Here is a 15,691-nt window from a genome sequence, read left to right as displayed (position 1 = left end):
ATATTTCTTACAAATGTCTATAATTTTGAGTGTCGAAGGATGTCTTAAAAGGCCAAAACTGGTACCTCTGGTACCCCTAAAATAAGAATTGGTTAGATCTTACTTTACATGTCATCCAATCCTGTCACATATATGAGAGCTGAGGCAAGAAGAATAATTAACATGTTGATATTTCAATGTAGCTTAAGAAGTCTATCCAGTTTATCTCAATGGTGGGCAGGTCAAATTAGTGAATCCAGTCCAATGTATAATATTGCTTTATATTTATATTTAACATGCAGGAAATAACACTGCCCAAAGAGAGCTTTAATTGTGGTTAGGAGACAAAACCCAAGAACAATTAATAAAAATGTAATTATATAATGAGGAGATAAAGCAAAATTCTCAATTGCCAAAATCAATGCTACAAAATGCACATAATACATGTTTATAATCTCGGACTTCAAAATAATATTGATAGTGAGTGCTGTGGACTTTCAGGTAGTAGAGTGAATAAAATATACTTCAAATGCTGATTCATTATGGTATGAAACCTATTTGATAGTCAGATAATCAATGTTTTGAATTCAGGACCCAATACTCAATAACTGTGCTACAGGCTTGTTGCAAAGTCCTGTGAGTTTCCATTGTGCTACTACAATTCACTATATTCAAAAAGGAGGGAGCAGTGATGATTTACTGACCACTTAAGCCTCTAGACTCCTCATTTTGAGTCTTAGGGAAGGCAAAACCATTTTCCATGGATAAAGTGAAGGCCAAACAGTATTTTACCAGACTCCCTTAGAGCTAGTTTGTGGGCTTATACACTAAGCTTAACTAGTTCATCAAAATCAAAAGCTTCTGCACAGCAAATGAAACAGTCAAGAAAACAAAGAGGCAACCCATGGAATTGGAGAAGATATTTGCAACCGACAGTACAGACAAAAGGTTGATATCCAGTTTGAACTCCTCAAACTCAACACACACAAAACAGACAATCATATAAAAAAATGGGCAGAAGATATGAATAGACACTTCTTCAATGAAGACATACAAATGGCTATCAGACACATGAAAAAATGTTCATCATCACTAGCCATCAGGGGGATTCAAATTAAAACCACATTAACTCAAGCAGAGAGAATCAATTATCATATGGTTTCACTTATTTGTGGAGCATAACAAATATCATGGAGGACAAGGGGTGTTAGAGAGGAGAAGGGAGTTGGGGTAAATTGGAAGGGGAGGTGAATCATGAGAGACTATGGACTCTGAAAAACAATCAGGGGTTTGACGTGGAGGGGGGGGTGGGAGGTCAGGGTACCAGGTGGTGGGTATTATAGAGGGCACGGATTGCATGGAGCACTGGGTGTAATGAAAAAATAATGAATACTGTTTTTCTGTAAATAAATAAATTGAAAAAATTATAAAAAAGAAAAAAAACCACATTGAGATATCAACTTACACCAGTTAGAATGGCCAAAATTAACAAGACAGGAAACAACATATGTTGGAAGGGATGTGGAGAAAGGGGAACCCTCTACACTGTTGGTGGGAATGCAAGTTGGTGCACCCTCTTTGAACAGTGTGGAGATTCCTCAAGAAATTAAAAATAGAACTTCCCTATGACCCTGAAATTGCACCCCTGGTTATTTACCCCAAAGATACAGATGTAGTGAAAAGAAGGGCCATCTGTACCCCAATCTTTATAGCAGCAATGGCCAAACTGTGGAAAGAACCAAGATGTCCTTCAACGGATGAATGGATAAGGAAGATGTGGTCTATATACACTATGGAGTATTATACCTCCATCAGAAAGGACAAATACCCAACTTTTGTAGCAACATGGACGGGACTGGAAGAGATTATGCTGAGTGAAATAAGTCAAGCAAAGAGAGTCAATCATCATTTGATTTCACTTATTTGTGGATAATAACAAATAGCATGGAGGACATGGGGAGTTAGAGAGGAGAAGGGAGTTGGGGGAAATTGGAAGTGGAGGTGAACCATGAGAGACTATGGACTCTGAAAAACAATCTGAGGATTTTGAAGGGGTGGGCGGGTGAGGAGGTTGGGGTACCAGGTGGTGGGTATTATAGAGAGCACAGATGGCATGGAGCACTGTGTGTGGTGCAAAAATAATGAATACTATTATGCTGAAAATAAAAAATAAATTTAAAAAATTTAAGCTATAAAAAAAGTTGTCATCCTACACAAAAATAAATGCTGTAATTTTGTATTGTGATGGGTTTTACTAATTTGAGAGAGCTACAGAGACAGAGACAAAGAGAGCACAAGCAAGGGGAGAGGTAGAGGGATAGGGAGAAGCAGACTCCTCACTGAGCCAGAGCCTGACACAGGACTTGACCCCAGGACCTGGAGATCATGATCTGAGCCAAAGGCAGATGTCCAACCATCTGAGCCACCCAGGGACCCTCAATTTTTAAAATTTTAATGTGCACAAAAATCAAATGTGAATAAAGCAAATTCAAACAAGTGGTAGAAAAAAAAAAGCAATCTTACTTTTAAAAAACTAAATGCATTGACATCAAGTAATATTTGATGGGGGAGCTAAGAGTACTCAATGGAGAAAAGACAGTCATTTCAATATTGTGCTAGGAAAATTAGATATTCACATGTAAAAGAATAAAACTAGACCTTTATCTTATACCACTCACAAAATTTAATCAGATTAAAACTTAACTGTAAGACCTGAGACTCAGTTTGGTCATCCACAAAAGGAACACATTCTAAAACTATATGAAACAAAAATTTGACAATAATAAAGAGTAATGTATGCATTATAAATGGCAAAGTGGTTAGAAGATGGTGTAGTAATTTTCATGGACAAGTTTGCAAAAGGAGCTTAACTTTTAGTTGAAAAAGAAGCATGCTTTGTGTTTAGCAGGAGAACACAGACAGCAAAGGGCCAAAAGAAAGTAAAAGAAGCTGTTTGCATATTAACTGGCATTTTCTCTTTTTCTTATACACTTGTTGATAGATTGGGCTTTTATTTATTTATTTATTTTTTAATTTACAGGCTTATGTTTTTAATGATTTTCAAGGTATTGATTTCTCTTCAGCATATTCCATACAATATATATGATTATTGTTGTGTGGGTCCTCCTAGAGATAAGTCGAGCTCCTAATAATGGATACGTGTGAATATGACTTTATTTGAAAACAGGGCATTTACACGTGTAATCAGTGATGATAAGGTTATGCTAGATTGGGGTGGGACATAAATCCAATGACTAGGGTCATTATTTAAGGTGAGATTCAGAGACACAAAGATATACAGATCCACAGGACTGACAGCCATGTCAAAATGGAGGCTGAAGATGGAGAGATGCAACTGTAAGCCAGGAGTACTAAAGCTTGTTGGCCAGCACCAGAATCTAGAAGAAAAGCATGCAACAGATTTTTTCCTCAGACCCACCAGACTTTTGGCCTCCTGAACTGTGAAAGAATGAATTTCTGTGGTTTTAAGTCACTGGTTTGGGGTAATTTGTTATGGCAGCCCTAGGATAGCAATATGGTTGCCACAGCTTTTTAGTGATTAGGTGATTCTTCATGAGCTGTATGGTGGATGGGTAGGAAAATGGCCATGTCCTTTGCAATGTTACACTACAGGTCCATTCAGCAGGAAAATGTCTGTTTATCATTCTTTGAATTTAGCTTAGTCCTGTGACTTGCTTTTGCAAAGAGATGCGACAGAGGAATATTGTGACAGTTCAGAGTGTAAGAATCAAGAAACCAAGAATGCATTCTCTCTCTGCTTCTTGAACCCCACAATTCGCATGAGAAGAAGCAAAGGTGAGTCAGCTGGAAGAGACAGCTATTGAAGCTGAGCTGATTCATCCCTCCTGAAGCCATTCTAGACGAGCTTACAGCTAGTTGATTCCCCAGGATGTGGGAGAACCATGTCCATATCAGCTGAACTGCCTAGCTGAACCATAGACTCATAAATAATAATATATGCTTGCTGTTGTAAGACACTAAATTTTGGGGAGCTTTGTTATATAGAACTGGCAAAGTGATAAAAGATGCATGACTAATTCCAGATAATTCCTGGTTAAGGATCACATTCGTCTTGACTCTAACTAAATTGTTCCTACTGTAAAGCACGGTGCAGAGAATGTTAACCACGTATTGTAACAGAGCCTACTTACCTTTTTTTGTTGCCCACGTGATGTATTGAAATCTCTCTGCTTTCATTTATCTCTCTGAATAATAACTTCATTAACTCAAGCTTCCAATATTGTTTTCCATTTTTTCTTGGACTTTTTTACATGGCTCAGATTTCCACTTACTTTCTGGATCTTATCACTACACTGATCTCAGCAGGAACTCTAGCTGCAGTTAGAAAATATTCTTAACCACCCCATTAGTCCCCAGATACCACTACTTTCAGTATAGTCCCAATACATCACCTTTTAGAAAATAAAACCTGCATTTACTCACTGAGGTTTATGACCTAAAAAAAAAAAGTGATTAAGAATAGCTATTTTAAAAAGAATAGTTATAAATAACATTTGCTGTATGCTATATTTTAAAACTACAGAAAAAATGGTAATGCTATGATGTTGAGTTATTTGTGGAAAATATACAAAGGGAACAGAATATCTGAATAGCTTTTTGTTTATAATGCTTAATTGGAGAAATCAGAGTGGCAGTTGGTCAAAAAATTGGCCCTTTATTCCTTCTCCTTTTGGAAAACACCCACACGGTTGCAAAGCTTAATAATCCTTTCCCAGTGAACTTATCTACTATGTGAGAGTATGGGGTCGGTAGCAAGGCAAGAATTAAAAGGGGTATGAGAAAATTTTAAGATTGGTGAGTATATTTATTTTCTTGATAGTAGTAAAGTTTTCATAGGTATTGACATATCTCAAAACTTATGGAACTACATATTTTAACCATGTAAAATTTATTATAAATCAACTATACTTCAATAAAACAGAGTATCTAATTTAAACATCTAATTTGGCTTAAATAAATCCTCAACAAATATTTACTCAGCAAAGATATCATGCTGTGTGTCCTTCTTGTAGGGATTACATATATATATATATATATACACTCCCTGATATATCATAAAGAAACTGGTAGTTGCCAAAAACTTGCACAGGCATACAGAGAAGCTAGTACATAAAGTCTTTCATTTAGTGGAGCTTACAGTTTAGTGAGGATGCTAGATGATAAGCACATAGCAAATAAAGAAATAACAAAATCTAAGAGTGGTGTGAACAATAACAAAAAAATCTATTATGCATAAAAGATCAAGCCAGCTAAGTGTTAGACAGTGATTGAGTAGTTGTTATCTTGATGCTATGATCAGGGAAACTTCCCTTGAGACATGCCCAATTCTGAGATCTCAGTGACGTGAGGGAGTTAGACATGTGATGTTTAGAGAAAGAACAGCCATTGCAAAGTCTTTGAGTTGACTTTGAGTGGGCTTTGAGTTGACTTTAAGTGGGCATAGGAGACAAAGAAATAGCAAAAGATCATTCACATAAACCAAAATAAGTAATAAAAATAGTGGTAGATAAATTCTAAGAGCAATGGAATGACAAGAAAGGCTTGGCGGGGGATTTCAATCTGCTTATATGCTCTTGGTTTATTTTTCTTCTTTTTTTAAAAGATTTTATTTATTTATTTGACAGAGAGAGAGATCACAAGTAGGCAGGGATGCAGGCAGAGAGAGGGGGAAGCAGGCTCCCTGCTGAGCAGAGAGCCCAATGTGGGGCTCAATCCCAGGGTCCTGGGATCATGACCTGAGCCAACGGCAGAGGCTTTAACCCCACTGAGCCACCCAGGTGCCCCTTTGTTTCTTCTTTTTACCTGCTAGTTTGACCTATGTTTGTTGGGACAGAAAGCCAGGCATTCCTGAGTATTTTGAAGCAGACAAATTTTGATGACCCAGGGACCATTTCCCAGTGGGTCTTAAACCTTTATATTCTCTGATTTAGCCATGGAAGGAGCTCATTTGAAAGTAAGGCAGAACCAATTCACCTGTTTGAGGTAGGAGAGGGTTGGTAATGGCTGCATTGAACTACAGATGTATATAATCTCTTTATTGTTTTGTCTGTTACCTTTCATATTTGCTTGTTGACACAACTGTGTACACATTATTTTTAAATAAAATGTTGATTGATGTAAGCAAATACAGGTAAATATTTCACAATATGACAGTTTAGCATATGTACCTATTTTCAGGCAGAAAATGTTACACCACCCTTAAAGAATAGAACTTAAAATAAATCAAATCACACTTTTTTCTGTTTTTCCATGATGCCCATTTCCACTTGTCATGGATTCAATGACAACAAATTCAACTTTCCTCCTAAATGCTTCTTAAACGAGCAAAGAGGTCCACCACAGAAGGAGGCAGAGGCTAAATATGAAAGTTATATACAATTCATTGTAGAGATGATTTTACTTTAGGAGAAGGTATTGATATCCAGGAAAGTTGGGAAAGGTTTTCCACACCGTTTTAGGTATAAATAAACCTTTTTTTTTTTTTTTTTTAAGAAAAGAAAAGTTTCCTAGCAGTAAATCTTTTGAGTAAATATATCCTGTTTGGGTCAAGTATTTATTATTTGGTCATTTATTATTTGATCACATATGGTATATACATTGTTTTTCTGGGAATAGCATTTATCTTTATTATAAAAGGTTTTCATTTTTTATTGCTGAAAGAAATTTGTTTGATATAAATTTTTCTTCTTATATACAAGTTCTCATTTTGTTCATTTTTTATTTAGTAGATGATGATGTCACTAGTACATTAATGTTTTTTTCTCATTTTTGGACTTGTTTATTTAATCAATAAAGTATTACTATTATGTGGGAATCTCTTACAAAGTCTTAATTTCATCAAAAAATGATTATAAACAATGGAAATCTCAGGGTTTTAATGGTGTTTAGTGAATGCAATTGCTTGAATACTTTCTAAGTTACAATTTTCAGTCTTAATAGCTAGGATCTCAAACTGGAAGATTAACAACAGTATCTCCAAATTATCTGACACTAGCTATTCTCATGTAGAAATAGAATATCATTACCAATTATTCAAATACCCAAATTTATTTCAACTTTTGGCAGTATTTCAATTTAATGAGCTGTTTTGTCATAGTGGAAAGGTGTGCCCTGATATTTTTCTGCACATAAAATATTGTTGTAAAGCTCATTATTTGTGTGTAATTTTTATTTCCTAAATTTATTTATCTGTACTCATTATGAAGCAGTCAAGATAATACTTTCAGTCATAGCTAGCCATTATTTCAACTAATACTTAAATTTACGTTCTTAATAAATTAATCTAATTGTCCTTAGCAAAACAGAGTTTTTAATAACACTGATAAGAGTATAGCACATTTTGCCTTTAAAATTTGTTTATATAGAGGTATTTAAGAAAAGAAAAAATTTGTACAAAAGCACAAATTGATTGAAGTTATATTAGGAACCCTGAAATTTTCTGGATATAATTCTAGACGATCAGTCTTCCGAAGTTGGCAAAACTATTCTTTTGTTGTATTAAATACTTCGGGAGTTTTCACCTCGATAAGATTATATTATGTGTGACTATTACTAACTTATTACATAGTATGATATGAAAATATGTCAACATATGTAGTAAAACAGTAGTTGAAAAGAATTTTATTTTTTGAGTAGACAAAAGCATTCTTAATAGTATTTCTTTGTGTCTGATGAAAAATATTAAGAGAATATCCTGAAGAACTCTATGGATAAGCTTAATTGGAACTTTTGTTTGCATAAAAAACATAGCCTTTAATAATATGGGGCTATGCCTCTAAAAAAATAAAAAAAATATTTTACATTAAAAATTTTACCAAATATGTACAATTTTCTGGACTCTGTATAAAAGATGTACATAAATAAGACTTTATTTTTATGGGTAATCTATCTATGTTAAAGCTGGACAGATAAAGTGTATGTACTCGATATAACTGGAAAATAATTTGATTTTATGACCAAGTGTTATGTTGTGGTAAATTATAATAAAGAAGAGGAGAACCAACTATGGTCGATTGCAATCGTTAGATACAATTGTATGAAGAGCTGAGCTTGAGCTGACATTTAAGGAACTGTAATTTGCGGATGGGCAGTTTTTGCATACAGCAAAAAAGCACAATCAGTGAGATTATTTTGAGTTAATGTTTTGCCAAGTACTGACTAATCCACACATCTACATTAAATGGTGATAGCATTTATTGAGCCCTTTCCATGATCAAAGAACTATAGGTAATATGAATTCCTAACACCTTTTTTGTCTCTTAGATTTTTTTAATTAACATATAATGTTTCAGGGGTACAGGTCTGTGTTTCATTGGTCTTACACAATTCACCGCACTCACCACAGCACATAGCCGTGCCAGTGAATTCCTAACACTTCATTAAGAATTACGGAAAAGGGGTGCCTGGGTGGCTGAGTTGGTTAAGCGTTTCCCTTCGGCTTAGATGGTGATCCCAGGGTCTGGGGGTGGAGTCCTGCCTCAGGCTCCCTGCTTAGCAGAGAGTCTGCTTCTCCCTCTCCTCTCGCTCCTACATTCTTTCTCTCACTTGCTCACTCGGTCACCTCAAATAAATAAATAAAATCTTAAAAAAAAAAAAAAAAGATGAAGAAGAAGAATTAAGAGAAAAATCATCAGGCCTGGAGCCAGGGCTCTGCTACTGCAAGGAGGGTACTGGGTGCAGGGAGGTGCCTGGGCCAGCCATTGCCACCTCACTAGGTGAGCACAGCCCTCTGGCAGAGCAGGGAGGGCCCCAGCAGCCACAGCATCATGGGCCAGTGCAGCATCACTCCTCCAAGACTCTGCTGGTGTTTCTCAACCTTATCTTCTGGGGGGCAGGTGGCATTTTATGCTATGTGGGAGCCTATGTCTTTATCACTTATGATGACTGTGACCATTTCTTTGAAAATGTGTATACTCTCTTGCCTGTGGTAGTGATCATAGCTATAGGAGCCCTGCTTTTCATTATTGACCTAATTGGCTGCTGTGCCACAATCTGAGAAAGCCACTGTGGACTTGCCATGTTTGTCATCATCCTATGCTTGCTTTTTGTCACGGAAGTTGTGGTGGTTTTGGGATGTGCTTACAGAGCAAAGGTGGAAAGTGAGGTTGATTGCAGCATTCAGAAAGTATGTAAGACCTACAATGGAACCAAACCTGATGCTTCTAGCTGGACTCTTGATTTTGTACAGAGACAGCTTCACTGTTGTGGAATTCACATCTAGTCAGGCTGGGAAAACACAGACTGGTTCAAAGAGACCAAAAACCAGAGTGACCCTCTTAGCTGCAGCAAAGAGGCCCAGCAGCTATAATGACAGTCTGGCCCACCCCTCTGACCTCTGACCTCTATGCTAAGGGATGTGGGGCTCTAGTTGTGAAGAGGTTACTAGAAGTCATGATGCCTATTATCTGGGAAGCCCTGGCATTTGCAGCTATTCAGCTGCTGGGCATGTTGTGTACCTGCATCATATTGTGCAGGAGTAGAGATCCTGCTTGTGAGCTTCTCCTCACCAGCAGAAGCTCATCTACTGTGTGTAGTAGAAAACGCAAGCCTGAGCTTGTTAGTCCTGTTCTGATTTGGAAGGTGAATAGAGCAGGTCTACTCTGTTGGCAGCCTGAGTTTGTTTAATTAAAGCACACAGGTATCGGACAAAGCAGCTTGGCTCTTCAATGGGCCGCCCTACTTCCCTACCCACCTAGGACTTTCCTTTCCTCTATTCTAGCTGACTCTCCATGTCCCTAAGTTTTTTAGTATAGCAGTACATGTTCTAATTTCAGAACCATTTGCAGTTTGCATAGCGTGGGAGAATCGAAGGCAGCCTAAGCTCCTTCCGCTACCTCCATGGAATAATGGGGCTGCTGCCAGAGTATCACCTGACCCTTTCAGTCTTCATGATGGAGAAGTCTTGGCCAAAGGTCTTTGCGGGGAGAAGGAAGCTGCGGTTAAAGTTAACACGAGATGGTGCCCCTTGTCAGTGTCCTTTTAAATAACATATACTGTAGTGCAATAAGATAGCAACTGCACAAAATTGCTAAGATAGATTTAAGGATCATAAAAAAAGAGAGAAATCATTCTAAGCTTAGACCTTCTGTAGGTGCACAGAATTATTATTCTAAATGAAAAAATTGAAAGAAGAAAAATAAAATAAAACAACAAAAAGAAGAAAACAACCAAGTTCAATTTTAATTCTGTAGTTCATACCTTAATTTATATTTACTTTATTTGCTAATAAATTGAGAGTTAAAAGGCTGACTTAAGAAATCTATTTAATCAAATAAAATCTACCCTCTAAATTTGTTTTAGATTTGTCTATATGCATATGACACATAATATATATACACATATACAGAGTATACACATAATAACTTAGAGGAAAAACAAAATAGAAAGATTAGGAAGGAAAAGATAAATTAATGAAAAAAATGGTGAGAGCAATTGAAAATGTTCCTAAGAAGCAAGGCCTTTGTTAGTTATAAAGTAAAATAAGGAAATGTGTTAATCACTTCATGTCATTATTATTTTCTGTCTTAATTTGTCTGAAGTTAGTGATGAGAAACCAGACATCAGTGGTAGAATTCATTCTCCTTGGACTGACAAATGATGCTGAACTTCAAGCTGTGCTTTTCCTTTTTCTGCTGCTAACTTACGTCTTAAGCATCATGGGAAACTTGACCATCATCATTTTGACCCTGCTGGACTATCGACTCCAGACTCCTATGTATTTCTTCCTCCGGAATTTTTCTGTTTTGGAAATATCTTTTACCTCTGTCTTTGTCCCCAAAATGCTAGTCAATATTGGAACTGGAGATAAGACTATCTCCTTCGCTGGTTGTTTCACTCAGTACTTTTTTGCCATTCTTCTGGGAGCAACTGAATTTTATCTTTTAGCTGCCATGTCCTATGATCGCTATGTTGCCATTTGTAAACCCCTACATTATACAACCATAATGAGCAGGAGACTCTGCATTCAACTTGTCCTGTGTTCCTGGTTCTCTGGTTTTTTGGTTGTCATTGTGCCACATGTAATGACTCTCCAGCTGCCTTTCTGTGCATCCAACGTCATCAATCATTATTGCTGTGACTATACTGTGCTGTTGCATCTGTCCTGTTCAGACACACATTTCATAGAAATGATAGAGTTTATCTCTGTTGGAATTACTCTTCTCTTCACCTTGGTATTAGTGATTCTTTCCTACATGTACATAATCAGGACAATTCTGAGAATCCCTTCGGTTCAACAAAGAAAAAAAGCTTTTTCTACATGTTTCTCTCACATGATTGTGGTCTCACTTTCTTATGGAAGTTGTATCTTTATGTACATAAATCCTTCTGTTGAGGATGCAGAAACTTTTAATAAGGGAGTGGCTGTCTTAAATACCTCAGTCGCTCCTCTGTTGAACCCTTTCATCTATACCCTAAGGAACAAGCAAGTGAAAATAGCCTTCAAAGATATGGTCAGCAAGATAACAGTGTTTTCAAGGTGAAACTAACTTTGGTTTATAACAATAATAAATAATAAATAAAGGTTTGAAGTACTGTCGATGTACATTATTATAACATTAAAGTGCTTGTTATTATATATTATCAATACTGTTTACTGAACACCAAAACAGTAAAACTATTTATTTAATGAAAACTGTTGTGCCATCACTTTATTTCTTAAAATTTGACAGGCCTCTAAATATGTATATGTGTGTGTGTGTGTGTGTGTGTGTCCTCTAACACTTTTGTGCTATTTTTCTTTATTTTTGCCTTACTTTTAAAGAAAAGATTTGGGAGAATTCTGAATATGACTTCTAATAGTGTGTTTTTTACAACAGAGCTTTTCTTATCTTATCCACTGCCATATAGTATTCAATCTCTGTATTTGGTAATTGAATAATCAAATAAACACCCAGGGGAAATCTACTTTAGTTTGCTAATAACAACTTAAATAATATATTAGTGAGTTAAAGTTAATTTTCAAGTTATATTATTCAGATTTAAATTTAGTATTTCCACAATAATCAGTTACTGAGAACTTAGGCTATTCAATGTTTGAGATAAAGAAAATTCTGAAGAAAGGAAAATCAATATATGTTTGTTTTCTAACTGATAGGAAAATTATTAATAATGATTTATACACACTTTAAACTCAAGTGAATCCAGGAAAGAGGTAAAGGAATGATTCTAATTTAGGTTAATTAGCACTATATCATTATAGTAAATTCATACAAATTTAGTGTTGTGCCTAGTCATTGTTCTGGTTCTCTTTTAGAAGCATATGGAATAAAGCTATATTAATAGTATCTACAGTGTTAATAGTTTTATAAGCTTAAATCACATTTTTCCTAAATTTCATACTAAACTTTAAATTTTGACAATCTAATATCCTCAGGCAGCATGTGCATCACAACCTGATATTTCCTGAACACTTTTTGTCCATATTAATTTTTCAGGAAGCATGAGCCAGACCCATAGTATGGGTAATTTAAAATGTAAAGAAGCCAAAAAGAAAATAAAGAAGCTACAGATGTTTCTACTTTAATCTCTTCAATGTATAGATGAAGAAAATTGAGTCCTAGAGGTATTAACAAACTTTCATATAGTTAAGTTTGCACTCTTGAAGTCTTTACTCATCCATCTAATAATGCAAAATCTACTAAGTTGCAGAGATACTAAAATAGAACCCTGGGAAACCATGGAGGAGAAAGATGATTGAAAATGTAGAACTTGTTAAGTCATATACACCTTGTCATAATTTCATCAGAAAAAATACCTATAGGCCAGACACATAGCTGATGTTAACAAGTGAGTGAGTTTGATACTTCTTTAGTTTTTTAGATTGATGGGTAACTGATTCTTTTGTTCCCTTGATTATTTGTTTTCTACATCATCAGTAGTACATCAGTCATAGTCCCCCAAAACATTAAGTCAGATTATGGTGGTTGTTCAATTTCAAAAGACGATCAAATAATAATATGTAGCTGAACACTATTTGCCAGAAGTAATTATTTTTAAAACAGATAAAATTCCATTAATCCCTGATTTAATTAAAATACAAAAGAAAATCAACACACCAACCAAGCAAAAATCTAGGAATATTATGCTGAAGTAGTTGAGAATCTGCAGAAGATAGTAAAAAATAAAAAAAAAAGTTAATCAGGTAGAGGAATCATAATATCCAGAGGAATAAGAGGGAGTAATAATTGTATCTCTTAAATTAATTAGAATCTGACTTTGAGTTCAGGCTGGGTTACAGGTTTGGTTTTGTTTTTCTTTGTCTTGTTTATTTATTTATTTTTACAATTTTATGCAACTTACAATTTATGCAAAACAAAGTATATCCAATAAAGTTTATAATTTGAGATTTGATACATGTACACACCTCTGAAACCATTACCAAAATCAAAATAATGAACTTCAAAAAGTTTCTTTAGGCATTCTGGCAATATATCTCTGGAGGTTTTTAATATTTCAACTTGGCCAGGCTTTAATGTTTCAACTTGGCCCGGCTGAGTTATTTTTCTAGGATTTCCCTTCCCTGTTTGTTTCCTGTTACAGTGGGCCACCAGAGAGATTATTTGGGATATTTGAAGAATGGAGTAAAGCAGAAACCATTTTGTAGCTCACAGATTGTTCATATGCTGGTTTATTTTGTTGGTAGGAGACAGCTGGGTTTATTTTGTTGGTAATTCTTCCCTTTACACTTGCATCTTTTTTCATTTTCTCCAACTCCAGATCCATTATCTATGCTTAGCTCCATGGCAAAGTTCCCAGGCTTTTATAGGATACCAGTAAACCTTGAGTTCAGAGACACCAAGAGCTAACCCAGGTTTCAGTTCTTCCTCATGTGATTCTGCCCATGTTAGACACAGATTTTATATTCACCACAAAAATGAACTCAAAATGGAGGGTGGACCTATATGTACAAGACAAAACTTTAAAACTTCTCAAGATAGCATAGAGAAAACACAGATGTCTCTGGGTTTAGCAATGATCTTTTTTTTTTTTTTTAGATACAACACCAAAGGCATAATCTATGAAAGAAATAATGGATAAGCTGGAGTTCATTAAAATTAAGAACTTCTGCTCTGCAAAAGACAATGAGAGGACAAGCCACACTGGGAGACAATGAGAAAACACATTTAAAAATGTTGTCAACTCAAATACACAACAACTCTTAGAATTTAACAATGTGGAAATGAGCAACAAGATTAAAAAATGGGCCAAAGATCCAGACACCCCCATTACCCATGATGATATAAAGATGGCAATTAAGCACATGAAAAGATGATCCACATCATTTATAATCACTGAAATGTTAATTAAAAGAAAAAGGAGAAATCACTGCATACATATTAAAATGGTCCATTCTGGAACATGACAACACCCAATGTTCATGAACGTGGAGCAAAAGAAACTCATTTGTTGCTGGTAGAATACAAAATAGTACTACAACTTTGGAAGACAGCTTGATGATTTCTTACAAAATTAAATACACCCTTACCATACAATCCAGCAATCACCCATCTTGGTATTTGCCCAAAGGAAATGGAAACATGTCCACACAAAACCTGCACACATATCATTATAGCAGTTTTATTCATAATTGCCCAAACGTAGAAGCAGCTAAGATACCCTTTAGACGGTCAATGGATAAACTATGATACCTCTAAAAATAGAATATTTTCAGTGCTAAAAAGAAATGACATCAAGTGATGAAAAGACAGAAGAAACTTATGTTCATGTCACTAAGTGAAAAAAGCCAAATAGAAAAACTACATTTTTTTACATCATTGATTTTTATGTATTTATTTATTTTTTAAACATATATTTTTATCCCCATACATAAAAATATATTTTTATATATTAATAAAAATATAATATATTTTTATACAGGTCTGTGAATCGCCAGGTTTACACACTTCACAGCACTCACCATAGCACATACCCTCTCCAATGTCCATAACCCCACCCGCTCTCCCAAACCCCTCCCCCCAGCAACACTTAGTTTGTGAAATTAAGAGTCAATTATGGTTTGTTTCCCTCCCACTCCCATCATGTTTCATTTATTCTTCTCCAATCCCCTTAACCCCCCATGTTGCATCTCCACTTCCACCTATCAGGGAGATCATATGATAGTTGTCTTTCTCCGCTTGACTTATTTCGCTAAGCATGATACCCTCTAGTTCCATTCATGTCATCCCAAATGGCAAGATTTCATTTCTTTATATGGCTGCATAGTATTCCATTGTGTATATATACCACTTCTTCTTTATCCATTCATCTGTTGATGGACATCTAGGTTCGTTCCATAGTTTGGCTATTGTTGACATTGCCACTATAAACCTTCAGGTACACGTGCCCCTTTGGATCACTACATTTGTATCTTTAGGGTAAATATCCAGTAATGCAATTGCTGGGTCATAGGGTAGTTCTATTTTCAACATTTTGAGGAACCTCCACGGTGTTTTCCAGAGTGGTTGCACTAGCTTGCATTCCCACCAACAGTGTAGGAGGGTTCACCTTTCTCCGCACCCTCGCCAGCATCGGTCATTTCCTGACTTGTTAATTTTAACTATTCTGACTGGTGTGAGGTGATATCTCATTGTAGTTTTTATATGTATTTCCCTGATGCTGAGTAATGTGGAGCACTTTTTCATGTGTCTGTTGGCCATCTGGATGTCTTCTT

The 15,691-nt window shown here is 35.7% G+C and overlaps 1 protein-coding gene and 1 pseudogene across 1 annotated transcript; both read left to right on the top strand.

Moving 5' to 3' along the window:
* The first annotated feature begins 8,786 nt into the window (after positions 1-8,786).
* Positions 8,787-9,645, top strand: LOC122891011 (annotated as a pseudogene).
* A 920-nt stretch (positions 9,646-10,565) lies between these two features.
* Positions 10,566-11,501, top strand: LOC122891816 (olfactory receptor 2AP1-like). Its single transcript, XM_044227779.1, has one exon. It carries the CDS (start codon positions 10,566-10,568, stop codon positions 11,499-11,501), a length of 936 nt encoding a protein of 311 aa, XP_044083714.1.
* The last annotated feature ends 4,190 nt before the right edge of the window (positions 11,502-15,691 follow it).

Source organism: Neovison vison, chromosome 12, assembly GCF_020171115.1.
Source record: "Neovison vison isolate M4711 chromosome 12, ASM_NN_V1, whole genome shotgun sequence".
NCBI classification, from domain to species: domain Eukaryota; kingdom Metazoa; phylum Chordata; class Mammalia; order Carnivora; family Mustelidae; genus Neogale; species Neogale vison.
The sequence above is the reverse complement of the archived record's forward strand: the minus strand, read 5'-3'. Positions and strand labels throughout refer to the sequence as shown.

Coding starts and splice junctions, on each gene's coding strand:
- LOC122891816 (XM_044227779.1), top strand. CDS start 10,566: ATGAGAAACCAGACATCAGTGGTAGAATTCATTCTCCTTGGACTGACA.